The sequence below is a fragment of the Schistocerca americana genome, chromosome 8 (assembly GCF_021461395.2).
Source record: "Schistocerca americana isolate TAMUIC-IGC-003095 chromosome 8, iqSchAmer2.1, whole genome shotgun sequence".
Taxonomy (NCBI): Eukaryota; Metazoa; Arthropoda; class Insecta; order Orthoptera; family Acrididae; genus Schistocerca; species Schistocerca americana.
The window spans coordinates 445,478,969-445,500,991 of NC_060126.1; the positions used below are offsets into that span (position 1 = coordinate 445,478,969).

At 39.5% G+C, this 22,023-nt stretch overlaps 1 protein-coding gene across 1 annotated transcript in view; it reads right to left on the reverse strand.

The window, feature by feature from the left end:
- Positions 1-22,023, reverse strand: part of LOC124545909 — a 137,344-nt gene that overhangs the window by 41,733 nt on the left and 73,588 nt on the right. The window contains exons 12-15 of the mRNA XM_047124870.1: positions 18,043-18,189; positions 13,807-15,111; positions 5,484-5,841; positions 4,647-5,054 (exon numbers count right to left, since the gene is read on the reverse strand). Of these exons, the coding sequence (XP_046980826.1) occupies positions 4,647-5,054; positions 5,484-5,841; positions 13,807-15,111; positions 18,043-18,189 (2,218 nt within the window). The remainder of the gene's footprint in view (positions 1-4,646; positions 5,055-5,483; positions 5,842-13,806; positions 15,112-18,042; positions 18,190-22,023) is intronic.

Here is a 22,023-nt window from a genome sequence, read left to right on the forward strand (position 1 = left end):
AGGCTAGGAAGGTCTCCTGTAGATAGCCATAAAAAGATTGGCATAGGAGGGTGCCATACAGGTGTCCATGGCTGTGCCACAGATTTGTTTATATACCTTCCCTTCAAATGAGAAGTACTTGTGGGTTAGGATAAGGTTAGTAAAGTGTATGAGGATTGAAGTAGTGTGTCTGGACTCTGCAGCACACTAGGAAAGGTAGTGTTCAAGAGCAGTAAGATCATGGGCATGAGGGATGTTGGTGTAAAGAGGGGTGGCATCAATATGATAAGTAGGGATTCAGGAGGTACAGGGGTGGGGATGGTGGAGGGTCGGTGAAGGAAGTGGTTGATGTGTTTGATATGGGAGGCTAGATTACAGGCAATTAATTAGAGGCATTGGTCACTCAGTGCCGAAATTCTTTCAGTGGGGACACAATAACCAGCCACAATGGGACATCCAGGATTGCTGGGTTTGTGGATTTTTGGGAGCATGTAGAAGGTGGGGTGCTGGGTGTCACAGGGGGGACAAGAGGAACAGATTCAGTGGAGATGTTCCGGGAAGGGCCTAAGGTTTTAAGCAGGGATTGGAGTTTGTGTATGACTTCTGGGATGGGATCACTATGGCAGAGTTTATAGGTGGAGGAGTGCGATAATTGGCAGAGACCTTCTGCCAGAGAGTCACAGTAATTTGTAACAGTGGTGAAACCTTTGTCTGAAGGTAGGACAATTAGGTCAGGATATGTTCAGAGGTTGAGTGTGGCTGTTCCTTCTTCTACTGAAACGTTGGTGTTCTGAGGAAGGGGCCTGGGGAGTGATGGCGAGGCTAAGTTGGAGGTAAAGAATCCCTGGAAGGTGACCAGCAGGTGGTTACATAGGGGGGAGGGGGGGGATTGTGGTTGGATCGTGATATGAACTGTAAGAGGCATGGTTCAATGTTGGAAGTAGGGTGATTTTGGTGGGAGGGATTGGTGGCGAAGAAGTGCTCACATGGCAGCGATTGGGAGGAGGAAATAGGTCTTTGACAAATCCAGCATGGTTAAATTTGGATGTAGGGCTAAAGGTGAGCCCTTTGGATAGGACTGAAACTTCTGTGGAGCTGAGGGTTTTGGTGGAAAGGTTCACAACAATGTCAGGGGAATGTTTTAGTTCTGGATTTCATGGAGGGTTGGTAGGGAGTTTTGGCGGATGCAGCAAGCTGAAAAGATCAGTTAGGCAGGGATTACCTGCTATGAGGGGTGGACAAGAAGGATGACTGTGGGTACGATAGGGGTTAGATAGCGGTGCCCTGAGGTGGCAGTGGGAAATCATCCACAGAGGTGGTGTCTGGAATGCCCCTCCAGGTGCTGCAGTGACAAAAACTCCTTTGCTCAGTATGCTGATGGTCTTCCAAAGGCCTTCACAGGCAGGCACTACCCCCAAACCTAGTCTGCAAACATACCTCCCATGCCATTTCCCATCACACCCCAATCCACCCACCACCCCCAAAGACTAGCCACAAAGGAGTGTCCCCTTTGCCACCCAGTACCACCCCAGACTGTTACAACTGAACCCTATCCTTCGCCAGGGGTCCTGAAATGTGGGGCATCCAATCCGAGACACTCCCACCCCTCCTAAAGTGGTGTTCTGTCACCTACCCATCCTCCACAACATCTTAGTCCATTCCTATGCCACTCCCAATCCCAACCCCTTGCTACAATGATCTTTGTGGAAGACCCAGGTGCAAAACCTGACCAATCCACCCACCCAGCAGTTCCTATTCCAGTCCTGTCACAGGTTTACCCTACCTTCCCAGGTGCCAGTGTGAAAGCAGCCATGTCATTTACCAGCTCTGCTGCAATCATTGCACAGCTTTTTACACTTGTATGACTACCAACCAACTGTCCACCAGAATGATTGGCCACCGCCAAACTGTGGTCAAGAGCAAAGTAGACCACCCTGTATACAACATGCAGCTGAACATAACATACTTGATTTCAATGGCTGCTTCACTATCTGAGCCATCTGGATCCTTCCCTCAACCACCAGCTTTTCTTAACTGTGAGATGGGCATTATCCTTACAATACATTCTCTGCTCCCATAGTTATGCCAGCCTGAACCTATAGTAATGTACAGCCTTCACATCCTCCACCCAATAGTTTCCACCCCGTCTGTGCTATCATCTCCTCCCTATCTTCATCTACCACCCTGTTTATTTGCAGCCTTTTGCGAACAGATCCACTGACACTACACCTGTTGGCAGTCTAGTCACTGCACACTCCATCAGACAGCGTTCGTCTCTCCCCCACCCATACACTACTATCCCTTCCCATTCCCATTCCCCTTCATCTTCTCCTTCCCTACCCCCTCCAGATTGCTGCTTGCATCCCTCATGATTGCATTGCGGATGAGATGCTGGAGTTGCAGTCGTGTGCACTTGACATATGCTTGCTTTTTGTGTGTGTGTGTGTGTGTGTGTGTGTGTGTGTGCGTGCGCGTTTTACTGACGAAGGCTGTATGTGAGCATCTTAATTGGGCCTGTTTGCAGCTCGACTTGTCTTCTGTACCGTAAGCCGCAATCTGTCTTTTCCTTTTGATACACATTTTACTTTGATACATTAATTTCTTCTACCCAGCTTTAGTCTCATTAGTGATATTCTTGTAACTTTCCATGACGAAGTCTATTTATTTTCCAAAAGAATCAATTTTTGAAAACATAATGCAATTGGAACGATACAAAATCCACTCACCAAGTGGCAGCAGGAGAACACACATATAAAAGGAATTACGTATGTAAATTTTCTGAGCCAGTGGCTCCTTCTTCTGGCAGAAGAGTTGAAGGGAAACGAAGAGGAGTGAAGGAGAAGACTGGTGAGGTTTAGCAAAAGGGATTAAGTTCGGAAAAGTCACCCAGAACCCCAGGTGATGGGTTTGTTTGTCAAAAATTGTCTAAGTATTTCACAGATTAGTTCTACCAGTTTAGATGACTAAATTCTTGAGTTTCTTTATTTATGGCTTCTCATCAAAAGAGTCAATTAGCTCTTTGAAACCAACACATATTTTTAATTCAGTAAACTGCAGTGAATTTTAGACTTCAATTTTAATATTTATCCTATGCAGGATCTGTCTTTCTTGCAAACATTTTGATATTCATTTAATTGGATGTTCACTGAGTTTTTTCAGATGTATTCAGCAGAATTTTTTAGAAGTATTCAATAGGCTGCTGGTAAGGAAGATTTTCCTATTCTTTTCTTGATACTTTGTTAGCAATCACCTTTAATTATTTTTCAATCCTTGAACTATCATTTTGTTTATCAACAACAGAGTTAAAACACCTGTGAAGTTTTAAGATTCCATTCAAGAAACCATGATTCTTCATCTATGGAATGGAGGGTAAGATCAGCAGAAAGTCCTACCATAAAAAGAATTTTTTTCAAAGTTTTAGTTGTTTCAAATCTGAGGATAAATTGAAATTTTGGTGGACCTTTGTCCATATCATGAGGACCACAAAACATTTCCCAATAGCTTTTGCACAGCTTATTCGTTACAAAATTTTCAAATCTGCAGTGTACTGGTTAGCAACTGTGCATTTTTCTACAGAGTAACTGCATGAATTCACAATAATAAACTTGTGTGACACATGTTCCTTATGGAACTCCTATCTGTCATGACAATCAATCCGTGATCGTTAGTGAAGATGATCACTTGTTTGATCTTTGCCCATTTTTGTCACAGGGAAAGTGTGCCTCTAAGTAGTCGGACTGTGGTTTTAACTCTGGCTTAAAGTCTAGTATACAATTCAACAACTGAAAGAATATGATGTAAGAATGCTTCAAATTACAAGTTCTGTAAGGCTGCGCAAGTCCAGATATTTCTGTTTCTCTTCAGCAGTCCAAAAATGAGAGCTTCCATTCTGTACAAACTTTTCCCTTAGTTTAAACAATTTTTCAGAATTTTGGATACTGGATTGGTGGTATCCCTGTGATTTTTCAAATTTCATCGGTTTCCACACTACAATCTTCTTCAAGGTTGTCTGTCATAAAGTTTTAAACTCTAGTAATACATTGACATTTTCAGCCTTCCTCGTCGTAACTGTACAACCACCGTGCAAATAATAAGAAGAAACAGATACAGTGCATGGTTTACTCCACTGATAACATAATTTAAAAGCATTGTGAGTGCCTGCCAGATTTTTACTACAAAATTTCAATTTTAATGCACAACTTTCAATCCTTAACAATTCTTTAGCGTATGCAAAGTGTACAAGTTCCACTATAAGCTCACATTACTTACAAACAGAGGACACTACACATGAAAAGGAACCACTGCTTCTTCCTCCAGCCTTCAACTGCCCCATAGTTAATTTTCACTATTGTTGTGCCATCCATGCTCTCTGTTGCAAATGTGTGGGTTCATTTACAAAATATCCCTTGTAGAGAATGACAAAAAGCTAATCCTAGTAATCTGGCGAACTGGATCACATGGTATATATCAAAGGCTACCAAATCTTATACCTTATGCATGTGTCTAGCAACATACCAAGGCCGCCCCTACCTCCCTCTTCTGGTAGGTTTACATTTTTTGTCTTTTTATTTGGTTGTAGTTTTATGCCATCCCAAGTAAATGAAAAAGCAATTTTTCAAATAACTTCAAGCATGGAAACAAGTGACTGGATAACAAGTAATACTCACCCGTAGTTGTTGATTCTGTTGAGGTCTGGGCTTGGGCGGCCTCACTCTCTCTTATCACAACAACAAAAGCTCTCTTTTCTGGGTGCCGGTCAACAAGGTGTCTCTCTACTATATGTCGCTGGAAGTGAAAGTATGGACAGTGAGCACAACCATAAAGGCGGTCGCCATGCATACGTAAATGAGCACCCAGCCTTTCAAGAGGAACTTCAGGCGCAGAAGGCGGACAATGAGGACAACGATAGACTACTTCATCCAGGTGTAATGCACGGAGGTGATGCCTCAACATTGCCTCGCTACAGGTAAGATAGCTGCAACCTGCTGCACTACAAACATATCTTCTGTGCTCTTCCACATATTGTGGTACAACATATTGTTGCTGTTGCAACTGTCCCTCTTCATTAGCTGCACCTAGAAACAAGTCAATCCATTACAACACACACTGCTGGCAGTTCAACTAAATTATATTGTTATTGTTTATCTTGCACCTCTACTGATACAAGGAGATTGTAAAACTTATTCCAAATATTTCCTAGTTGTCCCTTAGTCCTCGCAAATTGTTTAAATGTGCTTCATAGATTCAATATACATTTCTCCACAGCCAATGAATACTATAGATATTTATTGAAAACCAAAGAATAATTATTTTCCTTCTTTCCAAGACAGTTTCACAACTCTTATCAGAATTGTTTAACCCAAACCCAGATCTTAAATAACTAGTATCTTGTAAAAAATTTTAGTAAGGAACGTATCACCAATAAGATTTTATATTCACACTGCTCTTCAGACAATTATCCATATTGTAATGACAATGGCTGAAGTGAAGAAAATAAAACCTACCAGCAGTCACTGCAGTCCCAGAACCGCTACTGGTCCCTGAGGTGGTTGGCTTTGGAACACCAATATTAGAACTGGCAGCCAGATTAGTCATTTTGTCAAACATTTTTTCATTCCGTTCAAGGCATGGAACAGGATTTACAACCTCCACTGTGGGAATGTCTGCAGGGTCAACATCTGGATCCAAATGCAGGCCTAAATGTCGCTTCATGTTGCTACGCACTTTCGTTTTGAAAGAGCAAACTGAACACTCTATAGGATCTTTCAGAATTGCACTCATTGGCAGTAGATGTATCTCCTCCGGTCGGTAAATGGTTTTGACCACACGGCCAGTTGGGTTACGTTTTGGTCTCCCTTTTCCCTGAAAAGCAAGACTTCACTATTTATTTTGCATTTTAGTCTAAAGTATTTGCCAGAAGTCCTTTCGAACTATTTGTCTGGAAAATGTATGACATGTTTAGTAACTGTTATGTAAGCATACCTAGATATCAGAGAAAACTACTACATATTTCTTAAAATTGTGAGAAACAACAACATCAACTCTTAGAGGAACACACAATTGAAGACAAAAGCAAATTTTACAAATAAAGGAAAATCAAATACAGGAATGTTACATTCTGAGTACCCTCGGTTTGGATACTGCATGTTTTACTATTAATCCACATTCCCTGGGTTCCCATTTTGATCTTTGCCATGCAAATATTCTTAATAAAAATAATCAGCTACAGCAGCCGAATCTATCTAGTACAAGAAGTCCCCCCTCCTCCTGCTAATGGCTTTGTCAAAAACGGGGTTGAGGATAGAGTACAGGGTCGGTTATTATCTTGCCCTTTGGGTGGCAAAGCTCTCCTAGGCTGAAGAAACAGTAACAACTAACAGTTTGAGGATGCAGCAGGCAATTGAAACCATTACTTTACACAAAGGAAATGTAGCCTCTAACTAAAAAAGTTTGATGACGATTTTTCCAGTGGTAAAATATTCTATTTTGGTCTCCTAATTCGATCTTTGAGAGGTGACTACCACGTGGAAAGGTGAACACAAGAAAAATTATTGAAAAGTGAACAAACACATAACATTATACAAGTCGGAGCATGGAATATAAGGAGTCTGAGTGAAGTAAGGAACCCGGACAATCCTTAAAAAATTGCATAGGATAAAATCAGCCACATTACGGATGTGGAAAGAGCATAAAACATGTCTTGCCAGAGGAATACAGAGTAATATCAACAGCATAAGAAAGTGGTTTCAGGGGGCGGGGGGGAGGGGGGGGGGGTGTAGGATTCCTTATGAATACGAAAGTAGGGGAAGAATGAATTAATACAAACAATTCAGTCTTTTGATCATTTTCATCACAATGAAAGCTAATCAATGCCTTTAGAAGACCTGTGATCAAACAAGGCAAAAAGTGAGATGTAACATTCCTTCAGAATTTATAAAATTAATGGAGAAAATGGCAATCAAGAAATTATACAAGTTAATGTGTGGATCTGTGAGAATGGACACATACAATCAGAAGTTTGGAATAATATGAACACCTTCCAAAAGATAACAACGGCAGATAAATGTGATAACTCTCACACAATCAGCTTTACAGTTCATGCATCTGAGATGTTATTCAGAATAACATGTACAAGAAGAATTGGAGTGGTAGGAAATGAAGACCTGTCGGATGACAAACAGCCTGGGTTTTAGAAAAGATGAGGCAGTCCTGTTGCACTTGATACTGGAGGCAAGATTTAAGAAATTTCACAACACTTTCATGGAATTTGTCAACCAATAAAAAACATTAAACAACACAAAATTGTTCAAGATGTAAGAGTTCCTTAGAAAGAAAGAAGAAGAAGAGGATACCAGCTATCGAGAAAGACAAGTAGTATCGCTGGTAGGCAATGAAAGTCTCTTAATTCTATTTTATTACATTTTTCCGGAGAAGCAAAAACACTTGCTTAAAAAATAATATAAAGTAATACACATACAGCTGCAACCTGTGGAACGTTTAGGTATTGACAGATTAGAGAAATCCATGAACTTTCAATTCTCTCTTTGATAATGCAGTTACCAGTTCCTGGAATTATGGGGTTTCATAGACAGATGGAGTTACAAGGTTTTCATTGCCTACCATCGAATACAAATGTACAAGAACCATGAGACAGCTACAAGAATGGAAGAAAAAGAACAAAGTGTTCGGATTCAATCTGTATTCCTAAGAATCAGCAAGATTTAAGTTCAGGGAGAAAGGAACACAACAATAAAATCGGCTGATGGCACACCTATCCTCTGTAAAAGTGAGGAAGATTTACAGTCCGTTGACTGGAATGGACAATCTACTAAGCACAGAATATGGATTGATAGTAAATTAAACAAAGACTAAAATATTGAGCAGCAGCAGAAATGAGATTGGCAAAAAAAATTAACATCAAAATTAAGGATCGTACAGCAGACAGAGTGAAGAAATTCTAATAAAGTAGTCAGTCTTGATCACATAATATTTATTCACAGTAATCCCACAAAGTGTCTCCTCTGGTGATCTGTGGAGATGACAAGCAGAACCAAACATATGCCAGCAGGCACATTCGTCAACTGTTCAATGGTCGATGAATATGTCTTCTAGCATATGTTTGACTCCACTCACCGTCTCCACAGATTGCTACAGGGGCCACTCAATGGTCTGAAGATGCAATCATATTATCAGAAATCAATAAGGAAATCTGCAACCCTAGAGGAAAAATAATGCACAACAGACAATGCAAGGTAGATATAAGAAGCAGACTGGTACATGCAAAGAGGGCATTCCTTGCAAAAATGTGTGTGCTTAACATCAAATGTAGGTGTTAATCAAAATTATATATTTCTGAGAATGCATGTCTGAAGTACAGAAGTGTATGGAAGTGAATCTTAGGCTGTGGGAAAGAGAATTGAAGTATTTGAAATGTGATGTTACAGGAGGATGCTGAAAATTACATGTATTGACAAGAAGTGAAAGGGTTCTATATAGAACAGGCAAAGAAAGGAATACATGGAAAAAAATATTCTGTCCACAGAATAGAAAAAAAAATAATAATTATAAGTAAGATGACAGGATGTGTTAAAAATATCAGACAGTAACTCCCATGGTATTAGAGGGAGCAATAGAGAGCAACAATTACAGGGTAGACAGACTGGAATATATACAACCAATAACTGAGAATAAAACTGGGTGTGCATGCTACTATGAAATGTGAAGACAAACAGGAGAGGAAATCATGAAAGGCAATATTGGATGACTCAGAAGACTGACTGGAAAGGGAGAGGTTGGGTGGGGAGGGTATTTAGGTGAAATGACCCCTCTCCCCCTCCACCTTTTTATATTTGCCTACTTCTCCCAAATCCCAACTCTCTTGTGTCAACATAAAGCTGGAACTTGTTTCAACTTATGGACTTCCTTTGTATGCTGTATTTTGTTAAGACACGCCTACCTTTGTTAATTTTACCCTTTACATAAACTAATATAATGCAACTCTTTCTCCAGTTTGATATGAGAATGTGCTTTGGTACTTAACAATGTAGGTCACTCTACAATGGGATTAATATGAAGAGCGGCTGAGTAAATCGTGTTGTTAACAATGCCATAAGCACCAAGTGACATGGAGATGTCAGTATTTCTGTAACTGAGTGAAAGCTTTTTTTCTGTTTATAATTTATTGTGTAACTATTTTTGTATCACATTACTGTGCTTCTACACAGAGAAGAAAATTGTTAGATCATCTTGACTTTTACATGGCTTAAACACTGAAGATACAACAGAAAATCTGTGTTATAGAATTGGAAAAAGGCACTTGACATATTGAAAAGCAGCCAGTAAAACAATGCCAACAGACTACCCAACAGACCAAAAGACACTGAGCATGGTAGAATTAAGTTTTAATTCCACACAGGGTGAAATTTGTGTGTCATCATATTAATCTGGTTCAGTTACAAAGAATATAGAATTGAGTAGTATCTAGATCATGGTACCGGCCCTCTGGGGTATCCAGGGTGGAAAGGAAACTCTATCCCTCAGTAAAAACCAATTCGAACCTCCCACATTGTCACTGGGTATTGCCATGACTGACTCCCAAATAGACTCACTGCACACAAACAATTCACAAAATTTTGTTCTATTGATTGGCAAGCTTCAATACGGATTGCCAGAGATTTTGTCAAGCAATTGTATGTTGAGCAGTGGCTCACCATATTTAATATCGAGGATTGGTCTTTAAAGCTCATGTTTCCAGCTTAATCCCCTCATGTTTAAGAGCATTTCCAAGATCTTTATACATAATAAAACCCTTATACAATACATTTTAGTCATGGCAGGATACATACAGTTCTTCCAGCAGATGTTCACTGTACGCTTCCCAGGGCCTGTGATGAAGGCAACTTAAGTATAAAGCTTTGAGTGCCCTAATCTTCAGATCTTTCAGGTGTGGAAATAAAGTTCACTTTAATAGAAGCCTCATGTGTCAAAATTAAGACAAACTGTCTTCTGTGTGTCATAAATCTAAAATCAGTGGTTGCTGTCAACTCTATACCTCATGACCAGCTGTAAGTGACGAATCATTTTCATTGTTTTAATGATGTTGGAGGACGAACAAATGATTGCAAAATCATTCACAAATAAAAAGTGTCATCTGTAACACTTTACCATGAGAGTATGCTACTGACTGAAATAGCAAAGACAGTTACTTACAACTGAGCTTTTGAGTGACAGCCATTCTATTACATCTTTTATTCTACATGTTTGAAAGTTTTACAGTGTGTAGATACATCTTTTAGGAACAATATTTTCATTTCTCCACATAATTTCCATCCCTCTCAACTGCCTTACGCCATCTTGGAACCAGCGCCTATATAGCCGCACGGTAAACTTCTGGACCAACCTGTTGGAGCCACTGTTTGGCAGGGTGCCCAAGGGAGTCATCATCTTCAAACCTTGTACCACAAAGAGAGTCTTTCAGTTTCCCAAAGAGATGATAGTCACATGAAGCCAGGTCAGGACCGTAAGGCGGGTGTTTCAGTGTTGTCCATCCTAGTTTTGTGATCGCATCCATGGTTTTCTGACTGACATGTGGCCGTGCATTGTCGTGCAACAGCAAAACAATCTGCTTTTGCCAATGTGGTCGAACACGACTCAGTCGAGCTTGAAGTTTCTTCAGTGTCATCACATATGCATCAGAATGTATGGTGGTTCCACTTGGAATGATGCCCACAAGCAAGAGTCCTTCGGAAGCTAAAAACACCGTAGCCATAACTTTTCCAGCGGAAGGTGGGGTTTTTATTTTTTTTTTTTTTTTTTTTTTTCCTTGGATGAATTTGCATGATGCCACTCCACTGGTTCCCTCTTCGTCTCTGGTGAAAAATGATAGAGCCATGTTTCATCACTTGTCACAATTTTTCCAAGAAATTCATCTCCACCATTCGCGTACTGTTTCAAAAGTGTGCTGCATACCGTTTTTCTTGTTTCTTTGTGAGCCACTGTCAACATCATGGGAACCCACCAGGCAAAAACCTTTTTTAACGCCAACACTTTCAGCCTGGCAGGATATCAGTGGTATGTCAGCCAAAAATAAATAACCATAGAAAGGAAAAATAACATAAAAATTAAAAAATGGTCACAAAGGTATCCCTTGTGTAGCTGTTTCGGACTGAAGTTCCTTGAGATAGATTCCTATGTTTTTCATTACAAAAAATATTCCTACCCAATCCTGTATACATAGGAAGCCTGTTGTATAGATGCTTCAAATGGGGTGAGGTAAAAGAGTGAAATCTCCAAACAAAAACTGAAGGACCTAAATGGATTATAAACTGAAGATAAGTCACAAGTTGCTCTCATGTTCCTGCCTAGTTCCTACCACACCTCTAAGTGTACTTTTACTCAAATCACCTTAAGAATTTGAGGAGGATAGTTACTGATCTGTTATCATCAAAGCAACACAATAAAATGACATTCTTTGTCTAATTTCTTTATCTGTCTACTGAATGATTATGTAACCTGTGTAGTATCTTTTACTAGTGATCAAAGTTGAAATTTTGAAGCAGACTTGTGGTTTTCTAGCTAATACAATTTTGCTAGTATACTTGCCGTCACCTTCCCATGTCATGGGGGGGGGGGGGGGGGGGGGCGAACTGACCTTCTGTTCAAGTTTTTTAACTGTCACTGAAAATGAATGGATAATGTACGCAGCCATGGTATGTTATTGCTCCTCTTTCTGTTATTTACAATACCTGCTTCTTCTTCTTCTGCTGCTGCTGCTGATTTTACAGCCTCACTGGAGCACTTCAGTCAATCATTTTCTGGTCATCTTCAGTAAGTATTCTTTTCGAATTACCTAGTACTTTTTCATCCACTGTTCTGGGGTTTTCTGTTATTGCTACAGAAATACCCTTTTTATTGTAGGTCATGTCTCTCTTTTTGGTTGACATATTATTTTTATGTTTTTCAGTGTCTTTAAATTTTCTGTTCTGCAAATTGTTCAGGGTTAATTCTAGTTCTTCCATATCTTCCCTGATTTCCTATATGCATCTTACCTGTTGCATCAGGTTCCAAAGTTTCTCTATAATTTTTCTTGGTAATCTGGTTTCTGGTGTCCTCAATAATGTAGGTGGGGGGAATGCCCTATAGTACTTGTAATGGGCTCCAGTTTGCTAAGTACCACTTCATTTGGCACTAACCACCACTGTACATTTCTTTGATGTTTCTTATTTATGTTTGTTTTAGTCATTCTTCTCTCTACTTTTAGGATTTGGTCCACTATGTTTCTCTAAGTGAATTTGAAAAGTTTCATTTTGGTATGTAACCTCTCGTTGAACCATCAACTTACATTGTTTTGATTTCGTTTTGATTGAGAGACTTTTTTATTGTATGTAGACCATATTAATTTTTGAGCTTTATTAATTTTATTAGTTCTTTCTTGCCATACAGGTTTCACATCCAAATTGTGTGTTATAATTTCTCCCAGGTATTTAAACTGTTCCACTGCTTTTAATTTCCTGTTATTTACTGCTATGTGGTTGATTACTAGATGATCTGCTACTGTTATCTCAGTCTTTTTGAATAATCATCTGGAGCCCTATTTTTTGTGCTATACTTTGTAGGTCTGTTATCTGTTTTCTAGCTTCTTGAATGTTATTTCGCTAGTAATGCTAAGTCATCTGTGAATTACAAACAATTTAAGTTTATTTGATCTTCCTAGGTTTCAATTCTTACATTTTTAGGATTTTCCTCATACCATTCCCTCATCATGTACTCCACACCACAGTTGAAAAGTAATGGCAATAAACAATCTCCATGTCTTACCCTGTTTCAATCATAAACAGATTAGATATTTCTCCTCTGAGCATTACTTTAGATTTGGTGTTTGTGAAGTGTTAATTTTACCATTTTTATTAATTTGGAATGGAGCCTGAATTCCTTAATATCTTCATCTTTGAAGATACCTGTACACAACTACAAGCTTTCTCGAAGTCTGCAATCGTAATGACTTCTTGTTCCCCCCCCCCCCCCCCCCCCTTCTTTCTTAGCATACCCATTACCAAATTGAAAGTGATTATCAGTTGTGGGCAGCTTCTACATGGCCTACAGCTTCCTTGGTATTATTCTAAAATTTTTATCTTCACATACATAGTGAAAGTCCAAATCCAGATAACGTGGCTGCCAGAATAACTAATACATTATTGAATGGGTTAGGGATTAGCACGACACATTCCACCTAACCTTAGTTCCCCAAGTTGATGTTTTTAAAAGTAAGATGAATCAATGGAACTCTCACTTGAAGCTACAAAAAACTGAAGTCAGTCAGTTATCAGAAACTCTGAGAAAGCCTTATTCAACTGGATGGAGGACATGCCACAGAGCTTTTCCACTTTGTGTACCATTTCAGCAGCCATTTGCTTCATTTGTGTGCAGGAAAATTTATAGGTGACAGTTTTTTCTAAAGGTTTCTACCATTCTCACAATCTACGTGATTTGGCCACCAACCCCACGGTAACGTTCCACTGTCGCACTAACCACTACTGCCTGCTGGGACGTATCCAGTAATAAGAGAGATGATGTGTTGACCAGTCCACTGTTTTGAAACCCACCTAACATCACCAGAGCACCATGAGCTGACTGCCATTCAGTACTACAGACAAACACACAGGTGAAAGATGTAATTGCCCTGAAAATTTTTTGTTAAAAGTAAAACAAAGGAAATAATTTATTTACAGTACTAAGCAACAAACTCAACTTTACAAGGCATTCCTAAGTATCGTGGTAGTAGATTAAAGTAAAACTATTAGTTATTTTCCGAAAAGAACTGAATATTACCTTTGGACAGACTACAAACATATCCGTCTCATGGTTATTGAGAAAACGGTCAACTGGTACTGTTTCTGTACAGGACACTTTATGTTGATGTTTGAGGTGCTTGGCAACAGCTGTTGGAGCCGTAGCACGGTATGTACACAGAGCACACGAGTATCGTGGTACACCATGGATTCTTAGATGGTCGACCAATGTGTTGAAAGCTTTGAAAGGGCGAGAGCAATGGGGACACCTGAGAACACCTTCACGTGACAAATCACACACACACAAATGCTCCCGTAACTGAGATGCTGTTGCTGCCCGGTATTCACAGCGTGCATTGCCACACAAATACAAGTCCTCTCCTGTAAGACCCGAGGCCATAAACTGCTTCCGCTGGTCTCCTTGTATTACACTGTCCTCTGTCATGGCAGATCCCTCAGAGGCCTGGATTGTTTGTGGTTTAACTGCACCATAGGTAGTGTTCACAGACTCTGCGCAAGAATTTGTTTCAGACTCAGAATCAATGTTAGATCCACTCTCTGCATTCTGAATGGAAATTTTAGTAGTAAATTTGTTCGGTGTGGACCCAAGAAATGATTCACAGTTTGTGTGTTCCTGTGCAAGTTCACTTTCTTTTGCTGTAGCTTCTGGGCATGACTTTGTCAATAAGATTACTGAATCAGATGAATTTTGGCTGTCTGTTTCTTTTATTAATTCATTCACAGAGTTCTTCAACTTATTAACTGGAGATTCTTTTCCTGGGTGTGACTTTCTAAGTTTACAGCTACCTTTGCAAGCCACATGACTACATTGTTTACCCTTCGTAGCAAGCTGATAATAAAGTACCTGAACATCATCATCCTCATCCACACCATCATCATGATCATAATCGTCATCATTATTCTCCACAGCTTGTTCCTTACAAGGAGAACTGTCGGAAACCTCTCCTTTTATATTTGTTTCTTGCAGCGCAGATGAGTCTTTTGGTAATTGCACAGGGGCAATTCCTGGTAATGCACCTTTTTCTGGAATGTCAGCTACTTCACTCTCTTGAGCTGCTTCTGTTTCTTGATTTTCTACAATTTCAAATGAAGCATTCTGTACAGCATCAATTATCTCATTTTCAGTCATTTGACTAAATAAAACCTGTGGAGCTTGATTTGTACCAGCATCATCTTCCTGGGCACACATTTCAGACTGAATGCTTGTCACCACTCCTCCAGCAACAGGAGCTGACTCTGAAGGTCTGCTTATAACATCACCTGATACAGACTGTTCCAAATTCACAATCTTTAGCCGGTTAACATCACCACCAGGTGCGGATTGCTGCAACAAAGTACAATGAATAAATGTATCAGATGTTGTGCTCGACAAATCATCAAAACATTTCTTTGTTAAATTCAATGGACTTACAGTAAAAATTAATATTAGGAACCACACTCCATAGTTCATCAACACGTGAATACACAGTAACTCAATAACAATTTCATTCAATAAATGAGACTTTTTAGCACAACATATTACTCAACTGACAAAGGCAACTTGCAAAATTTGGAGCTAATTTTATTCCTTGTTATAAATCAGTTCTACATTTTGCACCTTCAGCCTGCCACTTGCCCTGACACAATCATCAAAGTTTCAAGTCAGATATTGGAAGCATGACAATTAATAAATCTTCCATATTATCCAAGGTTTCACAGCCATTAGTAGTCTATTTCTGAGAATCTCACAGGCAAAGCACTTTAAAGACTTCAAACCAAAAATCAGATTCCTCTGAAAATAGCCCACCATTTCATTACATCAAACACATATACCGTCGCCACATTTCACTCATGCTTTTGGTAATTGTAAGTCATTAGTGAAAAGTTACAATTCGAAACTAAATACGTTCTTCTTTTGATACACTCTGAAGGATACTGAACATTTCAATATCTTTATTTTGAATGGCTGGATCGCAAAAACAGACACACAGTGAGAAGGATGTAATGGATCTACTCACAAGGGAACCTCCCCATCGCACCCCCCTCAGATTTAGTTATAAGTTGGCACAGTGGATAGGCCTTGAAAAACTGAACACAGATCAATCGAGAAAACAGGAAGAAGTTGTGTGGAACTATGAAAAAAAATTAGTAAAATATACAAATTGAGTAGTCCATGCGCAACATATGCAACATCAAGGAGTATGAGGCATAAGGAGCGCCGTGGTCCCGTGGTTACCGTGAGTAGCTGCGGAGCGAGAGGTCCTTGGTTCAAGTCTTGCCTAGAGTGAAAATTTTACTTTCTTTATTTTCGCAAAGGTATGATCTGTCCGTTCGTTCATTGACGTCTCTGTTCACTGTAAGAAGTTTAGTATCTGTGTTTTGCGACCGCACCGCAAAACCGTGCGATTAGTAGACGAAAGGACGTGCCTCTCCAATGGGAACCGAAAACATTTGATCGCAAGGTCAGAGGTCAACCGATTCCTCCACAGGAAAACACGTCTGATATATTCTATACGACACTGGTGACGGCATGTGCGTCACATGACAGGAATGTGTTGTCGACCCACCTAACTTGTACACTTAGGGAATGGGTAAAAAGATTCTTCTACCTTGCCCGATTTAGGTTTTCTTGTGGATGTGATAATCACTCTGAAAAAAATGATGAAAACATAAGAGTTTGTCACATAAACTGAAAATAAAAACAAACTTTTCACTCGAGGGAAGACTCGAACCTAGGACCTCTCGTTTGGTAGCTGCTCTCGCTAACCAGTGGACCACGGCGCTCCATAACACCCACCGTCCTTGATGTTGCCTGTCTTCGCTTGGACTACTCAGTTTGTATATTTTACTAATTTTTTTCATAGTTCCACACAACTACTTCCGGTTTTCTCGATTGATCTGTGTTCAGTTTTTCAAGGCCTATCCAGTGTGCCAACTTATAACTAAATCTGAGGGGGGTGCAATGGGGAAGTTCCCTTGTCAGTAGGAGCACTTATACATTTCAGAGTAGAACACTCTACAACCACAAGACAGAGAGCTAATAAAATAAGATACATAACTCAACATTAAAAACACACTCCTACACTCACATCAATTATAGAAATATACCCAATGTTGTATCACTGCTATAATACACAATATTCACCTGTGTTTCACATTTTTTTCATGTGTTATTCAATTCCTCTGTCTCAAACTTATTAAAAAAACACTGCAAATAAGTCGCCAGAAAAAAACTGATACACCCTTTTAGAGGTTTCCAGTTCACTCACATTTTATTTTTGCAACAGTGTGTATGGAGTACACGAACCGATTACATTTACAGATCAATAGCACAAGTTGTTCTGCTGAAACACCCTTATTAGTACATGGTGTAGGCTTCACAGGCAGCAATGCAGCCACTGACTCTGGCATACAGTTGATCATACAGATGGTGAATACTGTCCTGGGATACATTATGCCATGCCTACTCAACCTGTTCACATAGTTCTGTAAGAGTTGTTGGTTAAAGTGTTGTCGGTTGACAAGTCACATGAGTCATTTCTCGTCTCCTCATATCCAACATACGCTCAACTAGAGACAAGTCCGGAGACCGTGCTGGCCAGGGAAGTTGCTGCTAGTCTTTCAGAGCCGGCTGAGTTTCACAGGCAGTGTGTGGGCAAGTATTATCCTGTTGGAGCAATATGTCACCTTCATATTGCAAGAACAGCAAAAAAATGGGTCTAACAACATTTTGAACATACCAAAAACTGGTTAGCACCCCCTCCAGAAACACCAAAGGTGAACAAGAGTTATAGCTTATCACACCTCAGACCATAAAGCCTGGGCTCAGTAAGCTGTAGGAAGCATGAGTGTGTCTGTGGCATGGTTGCCTGCTTGCTTCACACATTTGCATCACAATGAGCTTTCCGGCTGTGAGAGTTCCCTATTATAGGGTAGACACAGATGGTGCTCTGGTAGCTGCTATCTGTTGGCAGATGATGCTGAAGCCATTATCAGTACATCTACTATCCTCAGATGGCATATGCTTTCACTGAATCAAAATCAACATTGTCTTTCCAGGTGTACTAATTTTTATCTGGCAATATACCTCACACAACACTCCCTCTTTGGTACTAAAATCTTTGCCCAAAGATAGTATTAAAAAAATAATTCTAAATAATAATCGTCCTTCATCAGCTAAAGAATATCCTTTGTCTTCATTATGATGATATGAAAATAAAAAGAATATAAAAACTGACAGTTAATTACCACATAATACAACTCATGTTGAACATACCTTAGTGGGTTCATAATGACGCAGCACTGCAAGCGCTGGTAAATTATGGTGCATATTGCAGAGATGCTGCTGAATTTCTTCTTCTGTCTCTGCCCCATGTGGACAATGCCGGCATTGATACAATGAAATCGAATGGAATTTATAGTGCTGGGAAACAAATGGAAATTAATAAATGGTTAATTCTGCAATTAATAAATATTTTGCTTTATGATAAGAATCCACATTTTTAAGTAAACACTTAATTTTTAACCAAAATAAAAAGCAAGCGTACATACTAAACTGGGTTAGGTAAAAAAAGCAATGTTTATAATTTAGAGCAGTAGTAGTAGTAGTAGTAGTAGTAGTAGTCGTTGTCATTGTCGTCATCTTGTACAGAGTCCCACCACTGGGAAAGTCTGATAGGAGCACAAGCCTCTCCATCTTCTCCAGTCTTACCATTATCCCTCTGTGACCAGTATAGTCTTCTCCTATCTCCCAAATGCTTTCTTCCACACATTTTTATAAAAAATGTCCCTTGGGCTCTTGCTTTCCATCTTCTTCTATTCTATCTTACAAGGAACCCCCCTCCCGCACATCACCCATTTTCCTTACATAACCACACCATTTTAATCTTTTCACCTCAATCTTATATTGCAGGGTTTCCTCGCATGTTATCTCCCTCACACTCATTTCCCATCTTTTCCATTTGACATCACACCTACCTGACTTCTCAAAAATTTCATTTCACTTGCTGACACCTTACTTTTTTACCTTTGATTCATGACCCAGATTTCTGCAGCATGCAAAAGGATTGGTAAATAATACATTTAATATTTCAGCATTTTCCTGGGATACTTCTGAGTTCCATATCTCTCACATTCCTCATAAATTTATCAGCTTGCCTTGTTTGTTCATTATCTCTTAGCCATCCCTTCCATTTTACTGTATTATGCTCTCAAGATACTTTAAGGTTTCTGCTATTTTCAGTTGCCCCCGACTCAGTGTCATGCTTACTTTATCCTTTTTTCCTTGTTGTGACCACCAGTCCATACTTTTTTCATTAAATTTTAAGCACACTCTTGCACAACTTCTCAAAAATCTAACTGCTTCTGTACTTCCTCATTGTCATTCCTCCACACTATCAACTCATCAGAAATAACATTTCTGCTATACCGTCTCTTGCTACTTGTGTCATTATGTCATCCATCACCATCAACGTTCTGGAAAGCAACAGAGATAGTACACTTCCTTGTGTAAGGCTATTTTTCTGTTTCAGCTGTACTGATCTCCCCCAGCCCACTTTCACACAATTTACACCTCCCTGGCATAACTCTATTATCCTCAGTACAGTCTGCTTCCCTACCCCTTCCTTTCTCAGTGCCTCCCAAACATTACTTCTGGATACAGTGTCGCACGCATTCACTAAATCCTTGCGCCACCACCAACAAATGCCATTCTCCCAACAGACATATGGAAGGATTGAATATCATAGTCAAGACATAAAAAAGCACATATTGTTATTGTATAAACATTTCTACTTAGCATAAATGTAAAAAAAAAAAAAGGGACGAATCCTGACAATCTTTCACTCTTTCCACGACAGACCAAAACTTTGCCTGTTTAACCCCCAAACTCACCCTTATCTCCCAATGGCAATACCCTCGCCAAATGAGCTCCTCTGTACAGGCAAACCTCATGATGGAACTCCAAAACTTGGGCAGCTGGTATCTCCCTCCTACTTGTCCCAAGAACCAGCCACAAAGAAACACACTTCTCATCACCAAATATCATCCAAGACTGTAAACACTGAATCATATCCTTCGCCAAGACTTCTATTACAGTCCGCACAAAATAACATGGCTGGTAGATGCGCAGTCGGCAGGACACGCTCGGGGAGAGCACTAGTGGTGGGAGTTAAGGGCAGGTACTGTAGGGGAAATGCCGAGTGCTGGATGTGAAGTGCCGTTCTACACTGAAGCCTATGCTCACATTTTTTGTAAATATTAAGTGGAGCCCCTCCACGCCCACACTTACATGGTGACCATTCAAAAAGATCTGTCACCTCCGCTTTGGTTAGTATCTAAAAGGAACTCTGCTGAAAATGGAACAAAGGCAGCAATTTATTTTCACTTGGCTTGTTAACCACTTCAAGAGAATCATCATGAGTGACAATTTTTGAGTACCACCTACACATTTCTCTCGTTGGCATGTTAAAATTTGCTTCTTTTGCCGAAACACAGTGTAGGCTACACAGTATCACCTCATTAACATGATGTGCACGCGACTGTGGAAAAGTAAGGTCTGTAGCTTTTGAAAAAGCATATGCTCAGAACAAAAACAAACATGTAATGTCTTCACTTATGTTGTTCCAAAATCCATAGCATTTCTAGTTTCACCAACTATCAATGGCCCTTAAAAATTACATTCTTTCATCAAAAAAGTTTGCATTTAGTGGAATAACATGGCAGATAATGAAGTTTTGCATAATAACTATATGACAAAATACTCTCCTCTTTTTTGCTATCATTTGTCAAAATCTCATTTCAGTATCTCAAACTGTTTGTGAAATATGAGGAATCCTGCAGAACTCTCACTCTGGCTTTACAGCTGGTGCTCGTGACCACACATGAATGTACTGCATCAGATCAATTTTCTCTAGATTGATGACACAGACCTCCACCCAAGTTTAAATAAAAATTCAATATGTTAAGAGTGGAGAGCAGCTACAAAGGCGGGTGAGGGTCACGTTCTGCACACACAGATAGAGGGAAGATAAGTTGCGACACTACCGATTTCCTTCCGTCTGTTCGTGCACTGAGTCAGCTGATGGCACGCTAGCATAAACATCGTTCCACAGTGAACTTTAAGAACTGCATCCTTAGTAACGAGAATCCTTACACACGCGCACATATGCAACCTTCCACATAGAATTAATTAATATTGAACTCAATCACAACATTCCCAATCATATAAAATATTGAGATAAATAATTTCTCTACATTAAATTCTATATGGTTGAAGACGAAAGACTATGAAAGTAAAACAGCTGTAAAGAAAAACATAAAAAACCAAGAAAACCACTGCATGTGGTAACAAGGTATATATGCAAAACTTTATGCTGTTTTCAGATTTGTAAAAACTTCAATTTATCTACAAGTAAGTAGTAACGTATATTCTTCCTATTGTATAACAGAAAGGAAATTAAAGCCCAGTGATGGTGCTGAAACCTCAATGAAACGTCTCTGAGTGATGGCACAAAAAGAAACAATTGTGTTTTGCTCAAGGCGGATCCCTTACAAAAGTACAGTTTATTTGTAAAGCAAACACAGACAGAAGAGCTTCAGTCTCAAGGCAATACACACACCATTTTGTCAGTAATAATGATGTAGCTTCATTCTTTTTTAAATACTGTCAGTGTTTAATGTTCCATCTTTCGAACGACAAGGATTTGTTTCGTTAAACGAACTTTTGCATTGCTTACATTAGGCAAGTGAAGTGATCGAATACACTTAAAGCATTTTCAAGTTTTAATAATTTGTAACCATAAGGATATCAGAAACAGATTGTTTAATGTGTTACTTAAAGCTAATTTTCTTTCATTGTGCAACCTGCTACGGTATTTATAGTATGTGTACTTAATTGAACGTAATATGTTTTATGAAGAAAACTGCATCGTCACGAGGTCAAAGATGAAACTTCAGCTACGTATAATTGTTTATGCTGCTGCAGGCAGAGTCACGCAAAGTCATAATTAGCAGTAATTCCTACTTACATACTTCACAGCAAGAAATCCACTCAATCATCTTCACTGTCCAATGTAGATGAATCAGATTCAGCAAGATTTATGACAAATGGTTCCACAAACCGTGTCCCTACCAATTTCCCTGTCGTAATCTTCATCTTGCAGTTTTTCTGCTTGTCTTACACAAGCTGCCCATTCAGATGTTGAGATGCTGTCTATGGCCTCATGTATAAGTCTCTCAATATCTGCAATTTTTAATG